Source organism: Poecilia reticulata, chromosome 2 (assembly GCF_904066995.2).
Source record: "Poecilia reticulata chromosome 2, P_reticulata-male-v2, whole genome shotgun sequence".
NCBI lineage: Eukaryota > Metazoa > Chordata > Actinopteri > Cyprinodontiformes > Poeciliidae > Poecilia > Poecilia reticulata.
The window spans coordinates 17,264,548-17,281,031 of NC_088831.1; the positions used below are offsets into that span (position 1 = coordinate 17,264,548).

The window sequence follows — 16,484 nt, forward strand, 5'->3', positions numbered from 1 at the left end:
GTTTACTGTTGGGCCTCTAGCTATGTGAAGGTCTAAACTACAAGCAGTGAGGAGGCTGGATAAGAACCATCATTCCCACAAACTTTCAGTTTAAGCAGCAAGAGGACATTCACTGCATGAATATGTAATATTATGCTAACAATGACGAAGGAGCTTTATGTCTCTTCTGGACTTTGGGGACCTTCCCATGAAACTTCCTCTACTATTTCACCAGTGAAAGGAGGACTAGTGCTGCTTCGCCGAAGCTCTGAATCCAAGTTTATTCAGTCTGTCGTGTGGGCATCCAACATCTGTACTTCACACGTAGGAATAGTCAAGTCAAGTAAACTTTATTATTCGCATACGGATAAGCTTTGATCCTGCTTTTCTCATAATTCTTCAACAGGAATCGTCTTGTGATCGGAAGGTCGTAGGTTCGATTCCAGCGTCCTCCTGCCACATGTTGATGTGCTCTGGGCAAGGCACGTTGCCTACCAATCTGTGTATAAATGTGTGTGCCTTTGTGAGTGCAAATCTAGGAATGTGATATTATGATATTCCTCTTATTCTCAGCTGTATGAGAATGAAGAATGTATTTTGGTTCTTGTGTATTCCTACTGTTTTACTTTTAGTCACTTATTCATCCTTCTTTCATGTTTTACTAAGTCGTTCAGTTGAGTGTTACTAGCTTAGTGAGTTTGGTGGTTAAAATAATAAACTTGAAGGTTGAATTCCTTCTCTTCATAAACTCCTGTATATTGGAGAGAAGTTGTTTGTCTTTATTCCACACATGTGTAACATCTTCAGCTCTGGATTTATGCCTTGATCTATTGTTATTTTAATACAAGACCTCCTTATCAGGTAGGAATTTAAAGACAATAAATTAGACTGAAATATCTGGCTGTTATTTTCCTAATAATCAGGTGGCGCTCCAACTTGGTAACTTTGATCCAAGTTAATAGTTTTGTTCATAATTCCAAGTATTTCTAGATATTTACAGCCAAACCAGACCGACCGGTTGTTGCACATGAATACCAAACAAGGCCAATAAGAACACATGTAGTTATCCTTTTCACATTGCCCACCAGTTCATGTTAGTATTCAGCGATAGAACTGGTGGGTGCTGCACGACCAGCCTTCACTTCTCCTGGTATTTATAGAAGCTTTATTGTCCTCCTCCACTCTTCTCACCGACTATTGTTTTTTTGTCACGCCTCCTCCGCCTCCTCCTCTGTGATTCGGCCCACAAACACGTCTCAGGTAGAGGCTGACTGACTGCAGCTCCTGCACCTCAGCCACACACTCACAGATCCTTCTAACACACGGAGAGTTCACCGGCATATAAAGTCTAGCTGGGTTGTTCGGCGCAGGGCTGAGTGGAAGTGTGTTTGTGTTTGCAGACAGTACAAATAAAGTTGTCTTAATAATCTAGAATTCCCACAATGCATCTCTTTCTTTATTACTTCACACACACTGTAAGAATGAAATTTCATGTTTTATCTGGTGAAGCCGATGAAAAATGATGTCGGTTTTGCTCATTTTACAAACACTATGTTTATATTTATGTGCATAGTGACAATTTCTAAATAATTTTTCTACATCGTGTGAACATAACGTGCAGATGCAGTTTATAAATATAAACGCTTCGCTTTTAACTTAAAATGAATAGAAAATACATGTTTGTGCTTTTTATTCCTCCCTAGTTAGCAACATCTCGCTAAAATATCATTCTGGAAAAGAACTGAAAATATTTGGTTTATGTTTTAGGCAAGCCACTTCTGCTCTTACACATTTCTACCATACATACTAATTTACTGTAACTACAAAAAAAATTACATTATAAAACACTTATTAAACACCACAAGTCATTTCTACCTCAAGAGCTCTCACTTTTGTCTCACTATAGTCCACTTCCTGCTTTTGAAGCGCTCTCTTGTTCACTTCAGCGGTCACATTTGCATTTGAATCGGGTCGGAGTTCACTTTTACCAAACCCAGACTTTTGTTTTTACGCGGACCAGAGTTCGATTACATATTCGCAGCTCCACAAAGAAACCGGACTTTCTAGTCAAACGGACTGGAGTTGGACTAAAACGGACTGAACAGGGTTGGTGTGAATCCAAGCCTTAAGGAGGAAGACATCAGTCACACCTGAGGCTAAAAGAGAGAGTGATCCTGCTCTCTGAAAGCAGTGTAATGGAAATCCCGCCCACTCCCCATCTCACCTGAGCGTCCTCCCGCAGGTCCGTGGCCTCCTTGAGGGGTCCGCCGGCTTGTTTGAAGACCTCGTCTAGAGCTTTGATGCCGGTGTGTCGCAGAGAGACGTACTCCCTCCCTCGCCGGCCCACCCTGCGCACCGACAGGCCGCGCCGCTGGGCCTTCCCTCCGCCTCGCCGGTTGGTGATGGCCACGTGAACAAAAAGGCTGGTGTGTGGTAAGGGGTCTCCCGCCAGGCCCAGCAGGGGCACATTACGGTAGCCCGGCTGAAGGCACTCGAAGGCCACGCTGTATTGGCCGATGAAATCGTCTCCGATGTAGTCGTCGTCCAGCACCACAAAGCGCAGCAAGGCCAGCTCAGGCATGTTGACCTGCACACAGGACATGGAGCGAGGCGTTACACCAACACACACACCCGCACGCACGCACGCACGCACAGGCATCCAGCACATGACATGTTTGGACTTCTGCATTAATGGGAGAGGTGCAGAAGCCTTCGTACACGCTCTACCAGATTGTCGAACTGTTTCTTCCATCAGGCAGTGAGGAGACTGAATTCCTAAGCTGTTATAAGAGTTTGTTTTTTTAAAATTGTATATTCTATTTGGTTTGTGGGATTCTTTTTTATTATTGCTGTGTTTCTATGGATTGTAGGAAAACATTTTTCTTACCATTTTTTCTCAGTTATTGTTATGTGATGTATTGAAGTTTTAAGTGAGAAACATAATGTTGATTATTTGACAATAAAGTGAACTTTGACTGAGACTTTGGTGAAGACAAGTCTCCACATCCTACTAGCCAACAGTCATGATCCAGGTTTTTGGTCCTTAGTTTTTCTCGCTAATCCCCGCCACCTGGGCGCTAATTGACGCAGCTCTTTTTGTTTTCTTGGTCGTTTTCTCTGAGCATACTTAAGTTCACCTGTGTCTCTGGTTTTGTCCTGGATCCTCTGTGTAGCTCATGTCTGCATCAGGACTGCTGAGAAAGTGGCCAGTTAAAGAAATATAGTATCTGATTACTGCTGATCTGGACTCCGCTGGACTTTCCTCTTACAAATGATGACCAGACCTGAGACCAACAAACACATTCAGTATATAAAATCTGGTTCTGACCGAGGTTAGAAAAGCTTTAGGTTTTTCATTATGGTTTAGTTTTGTTTAATGGTGACATGTTTGTTGTCTAATTTGGTTCATTTTAATCAGCTTTTGCAGTGTGTTTGCTAGTTCTTATTAGTTATTGTTAGCTAAATATTGTTTAGTTTTAGTTTGGCATTTATTAGTCATAGAAGGAGTTTCAGTTTATTTAATATTTAATTTTTAGGTGCAGAATTCTAAATTGTGAAAGTATTATTGTGATTTTGTATATATCGACTGGGTAATCAGAAGTTACTGTTTTCAAAAAATGGACTCAGTTATTGTTGAACATCTGACTGGAGTTTTCTAACAACTTTTGCTGCCGCCATTTTGTGGACTAAGTGCCACCAGAAGGAACATGGAGAACCGTAATTTACCATGAGCTGAGGTAAATGTGGAGAAAATACCGTATTTTCCGCACTATAAGGCGCACCAGATTATAAGGCGCACCAGATTATAAGGCGCACTGTCTGCTTTTGAGGAAATTGAAGGTTTTTAGGTGCGCCTTATAGTGCGGAAAATACGGTAATCAATTAAATCATCCATTCAAAAGGCTAATAAATAGATCCGTAAACAGAATATTGTACCTCTAATGTCAATATGTTTTAATTTTATCAACATACAATATAGCTCTCCCATAAATTTTTATTCTTTCAATTAAAAATGTTTTCTCAATTTCAGGAATATGAGGAAACGATCTGCGCATTGCTGTGAGAATGTGGCAGATTGAGGGATCTTAAAGGTGTAGCCGTCATACAACTCAGGAAGTAGACGGTTACTGTGTCCCAGAGAGAGAGGGGTGTGTTTTGGTGCGAAATGTTGGGATCAACCAGAGCATAAAAGCTAATGACCTCATGAAGAAGCTAGCTGAAGCTAGTAAGCATCATGATCCACAGTGAAATGAGTCCCTCCACCAACATGGGTTTAGGATCCACTCAGCGAGAAAGACGGTATTAATCTGAAAGGGACATAGAAGGCCAGACAATTTGCAAATGGACTGAAGGACAAAGACCTTAAAACATGTTGTGTGGTCCGAATTAACTGAAAACGTTTCTCTCATTCTTCTTGCATTTAGGAAACAGAACTGAGTTTTGTTCAACTAACTGACCCAAATGAAGCTTACTCGGATTTTTCACAAGACAGGAAGAAAAATTGGTTCTGCATCTTTTGGCTACAATGTATGTACATATCTGATTTCAACTGGCATGCTTTTGAGGGGACGGGTGGGGGTAAATGTCTGGGTGTAGTTGGGTCTGTACCAACTTTAGACTTGGTGATTCTTTGCTCTGCTATGAGATTTTACAAGTAACATCAACCAGCTGCAATCACGTGACGAAACGGATTTTTCCAAGAAGATGAAAGATGAAGAACTAGGCGGTACAATTCAAGGTTGAATTGTATAAAAATATCGAGTGATTTAACAAAGCAAAACTGCAAACTCTGTCAAAGGCTACGGGCCTAATGTGCGGCATGATGTCAGGCCCTTTTTCATCCGTCCAACTGATTTTCAACTTCAGCGTCAGACTGGATATCAAATCTAACCTGGCTTTTTGGCTCTTATAAGAACAGTTTGACAACATCTGGAAGCGCAGCTCAAGCTGCATTCTGAGCATCTGCTGTCGTCAACATGTCAGTTTGTAACAGACAGTCAGGGAGCAGCTGCCAGGAGTCACCGGAGCAGCCTAATGCGCGCTGAGGGAGAGCCGCATGGAGCAGCAGGTGGCTGTATTAAATATATCTGTAATCAAAAGTGACCCGTTTATAATGAGTTTAGCTTAAAGTGTTCCAACATGCAAATGTGGTCAACGTATCAGCTGGAGCTCAGAGACCGACTCTTTATGTTTCTTCTCTTTCTTCCTGACTGAACCAACAGTTGAAAACATATTTGGAAAAGTAGAAAAAAGAAACAAAGTGATTTTATTTTACATATTTAAAGAAAAAAACTATATATTAATCTATGATTTCCTACTAAGGAATCCCTGTGTATGTGTTTGTCTGCTCGTGCGTGTAATATCCAGAGCAGAGTTCACGAGCCCCAGCAGCTCCAGTCTTCCACTTTGACTCACGTGGCTCAAAACTTGTGAATTCAACCAAAGCCAACTCATAAAAGCTGTTGTAAGCAAGCTGCTGGCAGAGAACGCAGCCCTGAACCATTATGGCCTACCGACATCTAAACAAACTTCAAAGCTGCGCATTACAACAATCTTTACAAAAGCATAAGACTGGTGACTGACTTTTAAGAGTCAATAAACAGGGAGCTGGCGTTTAATTTAAGGTGATTAGAGAGAAATATACGAGTACAATTCATCCATCTGTTTTCTATAGCAGCTTTGTCCTGTTCACAACATCACAAGTCCGATACAGTCCAAGTCCATTTAATTATAATCTGATTCGACTCGACACAGATTGTTTGTAAAATGTTGCCCAAACAATGAAGTGAACGGGTTGCTTTGTTGGCTGGGGAAACTTCACAAAAATCTGGAGCGGCAAACTTAGAGTTCCAGCTCAAACTGTACGACTACAGTTCAATAATTCATGCTCTCTGTAAGATCCGACGCTCACATGAGAACTGACTGATGTGACGTGTCCTAGCCTGGAATCCAGGAACTACAAAGAAGAAGAACCAGGAACCAGGAAGTTCTTCTTCTTCAGCTAGTGGCAGACACATTAGCTGGATTTCCATTGACACACAGTCAATGGAAAATGTGCCATTTGACATTTTGAAAATAAATTAGTTTAATGAAAACGCCAAAAATCCCCCAAAGGTTTTGTTGCTAAGATTGGTTTATTTCACAAAACTGCAATGGAAACACTTTTTTTGTATCACAAGAGTCACATGATCAACAACCATCGGTGAAAACCACAAAGACGACGACAGGAAGTCATCAGAGAAGCCATGGAATGTTTTAATAATGACTTATTGCATGAACAAACTTAGTCACCTATGATTTTAATTGCGTTTCCTATTTATTGGAAATTGTTTTTGAGTTTTTTTGTTTTTTTACATTAGCAGATTATAGACAGTTTTGCTCACATTTGGAAGGGACATGCAGCTCTTGTCAAACCTTGCCAGTCTGTGTGGAGAAATATCCACTTTAACTCATTAAAGTTAACTGTATAACTTCACTGCAGGGGTTTTGTGTTTGCAAACATGCTGATAAAAATCACATTTATTTTTATTTGGCTTTTAAAACGCATGAAGTTCATAAACTACAACACTGAAATTTCTGTCTTTTTTAATGAGTAGTACTTACTTACATATTTGATATATTGCTTGTTGTCCTTAATTACAGAATGTCAGATTTATATACTTTCTTGAGTAACGTTCCAGTGGTTGACCTGAGCAGACGCACTGGAGCAGCGGAGCTGATCCACTGTGAGGTTCAGCTGCAGTTCGAAACATTTCTTCAGGCCGAGTTGTCGATCTGTAATAACAGATTTGATCTTCTGATGCAAGCTTCAAAGAAAAGCAGGACGTCTGTGCATCTGATGTGCAAACTGTGTCCACATGATGGAACATCATCTAGGGTGCATGAGCACAGCTTCACACATTTAACAACAGACCCATGTTGTCTCAGATCACGTTCAAGAAGTTTTATTTCAAAAGTTTTTTGTTTGTTTGTTTGTTTTTTCAGGAAATTACATCTTATTTCTAAAAACAGGTCTCTATGGCCTTTATGATTCTAATATTCTCTAACAATCTTCTGAGTTGTTAGTATTTGTACTGCAATGATCCTGAGAACGCATTACACTCATGCTTGACATCTAGAAATTCGGATGTTATTTCTAGCTTTGAGAAAACCGAAACATTCTTTTCTCTCACCATATTTTAAGTTGTGTTGCTTTGCCAGTTTAAAAGTTACAATTTCAAACCACTGTCGGGGTGGTTGGAACTGGTTTGGAAGGAAGGATGTTAGATGAACAGCGTTCGCAGAAACTTTTGACCTGGGCAGACGTAAGGGGGGGAGGGATCAAACAGGAAGTGCCCACGTGATGCAGATTAGTATTTGTTTAGTAGTGGGTATTGTTGTGACCTCTGACATTTCATATTTCACACTGTACTTTAAATATAGGAATTTATAGGTAGGAATTTTATACATATAATAAATTACAGCTCCTGCTGTTATACTTCAAGCTTCTGAAGAGGACAGAGATATGCCTGACAGTAATGATGATGATGATGATGATTATAACAGCTTTGATGACAGTAACTGTAGGAGATCAGAGGGTTACTGTACTTATAAGTTCAGGTTTGTAGTAATTTCCTTCAGTCTGACATGTAATCTGATACACATATTCCATTCTAATGAAAGTGTTATAAGGTCACACTTTATTTTAGCAATAAAAAAAATATTTGTTAGAATAATTAAAAAATAAATAAAATAAAAATATATTGATTTTTTTGCAGTGTGGTTTGAACAGTCACTCTGCTCAGAAAAAGAAAATTACTAGAGATAATTATATAGTTATTGGGAATTATCATGAAGCACCAGAAAAAAAATCTAAAACAAAAAAAAACATCTAAAAAATTGTTTTTGAAATATTAAGAAATTAGCTTACATCGCATTTGGACAAGCCAAAGAGAAACTCTAACTAAATCTGCAGTATGAAACTTTTATGAAAAATATTTCTATTATTTCATTATCATGTCCTGACAGATTATATAATGTAATATGAGACAGATAATCTGTGAAAAGATTGATCTCCTCCACCTTCTCCCTGAGCAACTATGAAGAAACACACCACTCCTGATAGAAAAACAACCAATCAGAGGCAGGACTGTTTGTTTTTGGTAAGCACTGGGAGAAGACAGGGGAGCTCAATTTATTCACAGATTATCTGACTCATAACACACTGTTACAACATAGTGTAATATATATTTTATAAAAGTTGCTTCTGGTTCCGAGACCAACCAAATTGACTGAAGAATGGGTTGCAGAAACCAGCTAATCATTAAGGGTCTCTTATGTGTCACCAATCAGATAAAAACAAATAAAAAAATCAGCAGTTTGTGGTTTCAGGGCTGAATGTTAACTTTTGTTATCGTAATGAATTTGTAGAACAAAGCAGAGAGTTTTAGCACAGCAAAAATGTAAATTACATTTTCTCCCAACCAAATGCGGTGCAATTATTAAATATAATTGGCAATTATATTTATATTGCCAATAAATATAAGGCGCAACGAATGAACACATAAACAAATATTTGGTTTCCTGGATCTCCCTCTGCCAGATCAAACCATCAATAATCACACGATCTTCCTCTCCATCTTCATCCTCCGTACAACCTGTCCACCCTCCTACACTCTCACTGCTCAACCTGCTCCAGCCTCCATGTTTTATTCACTCAACCTGCTCCAGCGTTCCCAGAGCCCCCCTCAGCGGACATCCTAACGCCCGTCAGTAACATTAATCTCACTCTGTCCAGGCTTCAGATTCATATTTCCTCACAGATGAGCTCATATCTCATCTGTTCCTCTCTACCACTACTAGATACCAAGACCTCCACATTATTCACACCATTGCAACATAAACCTTTTAAAACGTTTCTTTGGTCTCCTGAGAATAATCATGCGTGTGGGTCAGAAGCTTATCTAAAACCAGGACACAGAGTCCCTTGTTGCAGGTGTGTTTATATGTAATGGATGTGAAATGCATAGATATGCTCCACGTCTTGTGTTTTCTACTGAACATATAAGGTCCTCAGAGTTTTGCAACTTAAATTATTATCAACTTTAATTTGAAATATAATGCAGGCGTGCACCGTTTATTACATTCTACAGCTGCAGGTAATGCTAATTTGGTCGACAAAATATGAAATGAGCGGTTGATTAGTCAGTGATTACAATCTACCGCAGCATTCTGCAGCAGCACCTTCTGTTCTGAATTTATTAAGATGCCTACATTATCCCAAACACCCACAAATTAAAAGGAATCTGCAAATGTAAAATTGCCGAGTTAAATCAGACGAGGTCATCCTCCTCACTAAACACAAATGATCTGTCTCATGTTACACTGTCACGGCATGGTGACAGTTTTAACAAATATTTAAACAAATATTTTTTTTATGAATGTTACATAATGCAGCTTTAATGATAAGCATAAATATTCAAGCAGAATTAACAATAAGTATTTGGCATTGAGACAGTATGCTAAATTTAAATACTGGAATCTGTCATATCAGAGCATTGCTACATGGGCTGACACCGTCAACACCCCCAAAACAAACCTCCATATGCAGCTGGTTAACGACTGAGCGCCAGGCGACCTCTGAGAAAGTTCACCGTTTCCACGGGTCCTTCCTGAAGCCGTCTGCAGGCTTCACAGGTTTGGAGAAAGTAACTCTCCCTCTCTGTGCGGACCGTTCCAGACGTTCGTTTTCAGATCTCATCTTGCTTCAGACGTCATTAACACTTTGGGGGAAATATGAGGTTTTAACACTTTGGGGGAAATATGAGGTTTTAAAACCGAAAGCTTTTCGGTTTTAAAAAGCTTTTAAAACCGAAAGCTTTTAAAAGCTTTCGGTTTTTAAAACTGGCTGTGGAGAATTGAAATAAATCTAATATGATTTCACTTGTCAGCAGACGTTTCTAAAACCGTGAAAGCAGCCAGTTTGTTTCACTCTGCTTGCCACGTCCTTCTCATGCTACATCATCTTAGATGAAGCAATCCCGACTTCCAAATTAGGGACCGAGTGAGAAGAAAAGACGTGGAGCTCCTGGCTCAACGGACGCAGGATGTTTTTCTCTTTTCTCTAACTTTTTACGAAGAGCACCTCAGCTTAGCTGCCTGACTACAAAGGTCTGATTTAGCTTATCTCGCTATCTCTCATCATGATGTTTTGAAATGACTTATTATTCTGGTTTTCCTACAAACATATAATCTGCAGTGCAGGGATTGTAACAAACAAGTCAAAAGCAAACGGCACCCTCCTTCTGTCCTACTTTTTATATATCGGGGCATAAAAAAGCTCTGGTGGTTTAAAGCTGCGGTATCCACCTTTTATTAAAATACATGTTTATGCATGTTTATTAAAGTTACCATTATGTTGTGACAGTATAATGTAATACAGATAATCTGCAAAAAAAAAAAAAAAGACTTCCTTTGCTTTCTCCTAGTGCTTCCAGTGCCAACTACAGAAATACTCAGACAGAAACAACCAATCAGAGCCAAGAGGAGGGTCTTAGCACTATCAATCAGCCTCATGTACCTTTCTCTCGGCTACACCTCAGAAGCTGGTGTATACTACATGCTCCATCTTCTCCTAATCGTCAACAGAGAAACAATGCCATGATATGACTTTTGATGTTAACTTGGGGTGATATTGATTAGTGTGTACACAAACATCAGAACAACTTTAAACTTGGTTGGTCTATTAACCCAGTCAAGTTTGCTGGTCGTGACACAATCACACAACAACAAACAATAACACACACCTCTCGCATCAAGAGGACACGAAGCTCTCACCGTATTGGTGCTGTAGGAGAGATCATGGCTGGGTACAGGTTCTGTGTGGTTGGTTCACCACACAGAACCTGCCATGAATGCTTAAGACTAGTTAGCATGGTAACCAATGGCAACGGATAAACAGTTTTCCTAGACCAGTAAATTGTTTCTCCGCCATTAAAACATTTAACATTGTCTTCATGAGTTTGATTGACAGCACTAAGCCCCTCCTCCTGCCTCTGATTGGTTCTTTTTAACTGGCTGGTGTATTTTAGTTTCTCAGGGAGGAGGTGGAGGAGCTTGATTTTTTTTTATATGTTTATGTCTCCTTTTACACAGTCCAATTCAAATTCAAAAATACTTTATTGACCCCAGCGGGAAATTGAATAATAAATTAGATAATTGTCATGATATTCTGACAGTTTTAACAAATATGTAATAAACAGTGGTGTTCATTAGGGGTAGACAGTGGTGCTGTAGCCCATAAAAGATCCCTGCTCCCTTTAATAAATCATATTCAGTTCATAGAATGCACTCATCTTTTTCAATCAAAAATATAAAATTTCATAAAAACATAAATAATGAGTAAATACATAAATCAAAAATATTAAAAATATACATGTCGACATTGTCCACTAATTTCAACAAATTGAGGCTGTGGCTCAATGAGCAACTGTACTTCTAGCCTCCACCTGTGGGAGGCGGTAATGTACCGTAACCAAGGTGATAATACAACGAGGAGTCAAGTTTTCTCAGGTTACCAACTTTCACATTCTCTAAAAGCAGAAAGTGCAACACAACATACGTCACACCCCCTAACACACACACACCTCTAACACACACACACGCTCACGCACATGCACACACACACACACACACACGCACATACGCACGCACGCACGCACGCACGCACGCACACTTCTATGAGTGCCGACAGCTGAGGCAGCGGTTTCCTTACAAAGCCCTGGATCTGAGTTCATCCTCAGATTGTGTCTGAGCTCGGCCCCTGTGGCGGAGCCTCGGGGTAAAATGATTAAAACACACACATGCGCACGCACGCACACAAACAGTATCTCCTCACCTGTGCTGTGTGTCTGACTGGGAGATGCTGTGTATACTCTGTAATTCTGGGTGTCTGATGGGGCTGTGTGTGTGTGTGGTGTCTGACACACCTCCCTGTAGCCCCACTAAGCCCTGGGTTATACATTCTACGTTTAATGAGTCAGGCTGACTTACACACCTGGTTTTTTTGTTGTTGCCAAGAACTTTTCAGCGATGTTACTGATTACCTGACAGACTGAGGTTCCTGCAGCCACAGATAGACAAACCGAGTCACAAACTACAGTTTGTACAAACAAAATGATGCTCAAGAGAAATTAAAATGAGCTATGTGTTGTTTAGAATAAAAATGCAGAAGCCTAAAAGCTGCAGTATCTCACCTTCATGAAAAATATTTTTTATATATTTGTTGAAACTGTCACTATGTAATGACAGTTTGGTATGAGACAGGTATTTGACTTTGTAATTTAACGCCTTGAAATTGGGCCACTGTCTCTTTAAAAACTCCTGCTCTTTCTGAAACTCCACCTTCAGGAAGTCATCACAACATGGCTTCCCTTTTAACCCTTTAACAATGTTTTTACCAGCGTTGCACTGACAAGTAGCTCCTATAATGAACTCAGTACATATGCAGTTCCACCAGGTGTTTGCTAATTACTGCTGGCTAGTCTGAAGGAGCTGAGTGGGGGAGATGCGGGAGGAGGACTGCTCTGTGAAGCGGAAGCTTAGAAACTGCAGCTCTGAGACGGAGATACGTCCTTAAAGGCGGGGCTAGGTCCACCCAGGCGTATTGCACAGCTGAATGGTTGCCATGGAAGTTAAAGGAACACACAAAAGATTTAAAGCGACACTCCATGTATGTTCTTGTTCACAGAATAATATTATAACATGATGTAAAGCTCAAAAAAGTCAATTTCACATAACACTGCACCATTAAGAGCCACATCCAATATAATGAAGGAATTACTCTCCACTGTCTGCCGGTCAGAAGCCTGGTTTAGTTGGTGACCCAGTTGCTACGGTATCAGATGTGCAGAGAGGCGACGCTGCCGCGTCATTTACCTGAGGCAGCGGATCTCTCTGTCACACTGAAATGAAAGGCAGGTACACAATAACATGAGGTAAAAACAAGATATTTTTTGCTCGTATTAGGTGAGAGCCAGTCACAGAACGCCAAACAGACCTTAACATGCCGACTACGCTGAACACCACAGAGGAAAAATAAGGCTACCAAGAGTCTGGGAGGCGATGAAAAGGACAAAATAAAAACCCCTTTATATTTCATGAAAATGAAAATAAAGTATCTGAACAAAACCGAGTGGACTTATACTGAGTAGCACACTCAGACGGAGCTTTATATGTGTGATTCACTAATGCACAGGCACACACACACGCTGCCGTCTCAGACAGACAAACTGTCCATTCAAATCTTATTTAAAGCCTGTCTACTGCCAAACAGTCGCTGCAATTACTGCCTACTGATTACAGGTATTATTCCAATCTTTTTCAGTCTTTGTGGAGGTACATTATGTCTGCAGGAACACATGCACGCACGCACGCACCCACACACACACGCACACACACACACGCAGTGGGAACGCCAAGCGCATATGATTTGCGACTGCTCGTCATTATGGCTCTGCTACCATCACGCAGGACTCTGTCAGCAAGGGGCAAAAAGGCTCAATCAGCAAGTCATCAAACGTCATCCGTTTGAATGAATCTGCCGCATACAGCAGTGTTTTCACAGGAGCACTTCATTTGGATCTTGATGGTCCTGACCCCGCCACCCGCCCGCCCCGTTCCATTAACCACTCAGGGTTCTATCCTCCTGCAGGTGCAGAGCAGACAGGAACCTCTCCAAAATCCACACAGACCTCTGTGTTCACACTTCAGCTCATCTTTCATCTTAAAGTCCTGTTAGACACACAATGTGTATACCGCCGAGTTTAAACAGCTGAAGATTTCTGATAATAACGTCAATCACAGCACACTTCAGAATCCTTTTTTAGTCGCACAGAGGTGATAAACGCTTCTCAAACACCAACAAAGAGCCTTTGGTGGAAAGTCTAAGTAACATTAAGCAGGATTATCATAAAGAGCTGCCATGCATTTATATAAGAAGATTTAAAATTCGAGCTGTTTTTTTTTTGCATTTGCTTTAAGAGCTTTATGAGCAAATGAGTACCAATGACCAACATCAGGAACCACATTGAGTTTATGAAGCTCCAGCACAGGCTTATGATAAGTTTTGGAAATGCTCCAACCTCAGTTCAGTGAAATCATGCAAAACCTCATCATTTACAGTTTAAACAGGAAGTTTACATACAACAGATTTTTTTTTTTCCTGTGTGAAGTTAAATCAGACTAAACTCTCGATTCAGGACAGTTGAAATCACCAGAATTATTTATATTTGCTAGATGTCAAAATAATGAGGTCAGATATTTATTTATTTATTTATTAATGTCTTCGGCTTACCTGGAACTCAAAGGTCTCGTCAAACATGGGCTCGTCCTGGTTCTGAGCGGCGGTGCGTGTCCGCTGCTCGGCACAGTCGGCCGGGACGCCGTGCAGCTCCAGCACAACGTACGGGTCAATGACCTCACCCTTGGCCCCTGACCCCTGAGGCTTGGGCAGGTTGTGGGCACTGATCACCTGCTCAACAAAACACAGAGCAACTCATGTTAAGTTCATCAGAAAACAATCTCTGAAGACAACCTTTATATCCTAGGGGTTTAGCAGGGTCAAAGGGCAGGTTCAGTGTATCACCTACATCAGCATCAGCAGATGTTATTTCAGTCATTGTTTAACTTATTGCTATAAGTCAGATAAGTAGAAATGTGCTGATATTAACAGCAAATATTCATCATTGTGTTGGTTGTGTGGTGTTAGTTTCAGTCATGTGACAGTGATAGTGATGAAACTCAGGATTTGGTGACAGTGCAATTTTACAGCACAACCAAGTAACTATGTTACGTAAAATTGTTACAAAGATCAAAGAAATTTAACTCAACCTCTTGAAATTGGGACTCTGTCTCTTTAAGAAGCTCCTGCTCTTTCTGAAACTCCACCTTCAGGAAGTCATCACAACATGGCTCCTCTATTAACACTTTCACAATGTTTTTACCAGCGATGCTCTGAGAAGCAGCTCCTATAATGAGCTCAGGAAGGGCAGTTTCACCAGGTGTTTGCTAATTGCTTGTGGCTAGTCTGAAGGAGCTGAGTGGAAGAAACTCCTAAGAGGAGTTTCATCTCAAAGGTGGCAGCTGAATGGTTGCCACGAGAGATTAAAGGATTTCTCAAACAGCCATGAAAGAATCAAGACAACACTCCAGGTATGTTTCTGATGTTTTATAATTTACCTAACACTGCCCATTTAAGTATATGATACTGAAGTTTTTGTTGTTAATTGTTGAGCGTTAAAATTAAAACAACAGAGCAGCTTCTGGACCTTAATGCGCAGCGTCTGAGGCGGGACTCCTGGGACGCAGCCGTGTGTGTGGGCGCTGAAGTACGACACCTCGTCCCTCATCACGGTGGGCCGGAGAACGTAGCCGCTCCCCCCGTTTTGAGTGAAGCGGCCCCGATGAAGGTCCAGCATGGCGCCCGGAGTCTGCTGGTTCAAGGCCACGAGCTGGACCCCTCCCTTCCAGTATCCCTGCGGGTTGGGGTTGCTGGAGTCCAGACGAACTGAGCTGGGCCGTACCCTGGTCAGGGTACGCTTGGTGAACACCACCAGGTCCTCCGGGCTCTCACTGGTTAGCCGCCCGGCCTCTCCCTCGCCCAGGGAGCACATCGTCCAGTAAGGCAGCTCCGGGGGGACGGGCGAGCCGGGGGATGAGGGGCTGCTGGGGGGCGACTGCTGCTGGGTCTGCTTGTAGCTTCCCCTCTGGGCGTAGAAGCTGCGGCTGCTGGTCCGGGCAATAGCCACCAGGTCCGACAGCTCCCTGTGGAGGCTGAGCTTCCTGGGCTGGGAAGGAGGCGGGACCACCAAGACCACGCCCAGTTCTTCCTCCCCAGGGATGGTCATCCTTCTTCCTGCCAGGGGCCCGCCTCCTCCGATCTCCTCGTCCTCTTCAGACACCTCCCCATCAGAGCCCTCCTCCTCTGGAGGGAGCTTCTTCCCCACCAGGAGGATCCTCCCCTTCAGCTGCTCGGGGGACGGCAGAGTGGTGGCCCGCCCCCCCAGACTCACATGCTGGGCATCCGGGGTGTAAAGCCGGGACCCGAACACCTTCTTTAGGTGGTGGGCCATGGTGCGCTGCTGACCCGGGGAGCACCGGTGACACAGGTACAGCAGCAAAGGGTACTGAGAAGTCAGGAAGGCGTATTTATTGACCACCTCCAGTGCAGAGCGGATGGTAACGGGTGAGGGGTGGTGGTGGTGGTGGTGATGGTGGCGAGAGATGTCAGGCCCATAGTCGACCCCGAGCAGAGGCTCGCCCTCGGGGCCATCAGTCACTCCCAGCTCCAGGCACCGGCAGCCGGACTGCAGGGCCTTGATGAGGCCGCCGAGGTCGGCTCTGCCGTGGACCTGGTCGTCCAGCAGGTAGGAGCGGTACGAAGTACTGCGGGGGACACACACAGGGATGGCTCAGAAAACACACACACACACAGAAAACATGCAACAACGAGTCAGAAAACACACGGG

At 42.1% G+C, this 16,484-nt stretch overlaps 1 protein-coding gene across 1 annotated transcript in view; it reads right to left on the reverse strand.

The window, feature by feature from the left end:
* plcl1 (phospholipase C like 1) overlaps positions 1-16,484 on the reverse strand; it is a 164,492-nt gene that overhangs the window by 14,725 nt on the left and 133,283 nt on the right. The window contains exons 7-9 of the mRNA XM_081598901.1: positions 15,285-16,401; positions 14,312-14,488; positions 2,204-2,566 (exon numbers count right to left, since the gene is read on the reverse strand). Of these exons, the coding sequence (XP_081455027.1) occupies positions 2,204-2,566; positions 14,312-14,488; positions 15,285-16,401 (1,657 nt within the window). The remainder of the gene's footprint in view (positions 1-2,203; positions 2,567-14,311; positions 14,489-15,284; positions 16,402-16,484) is intronic.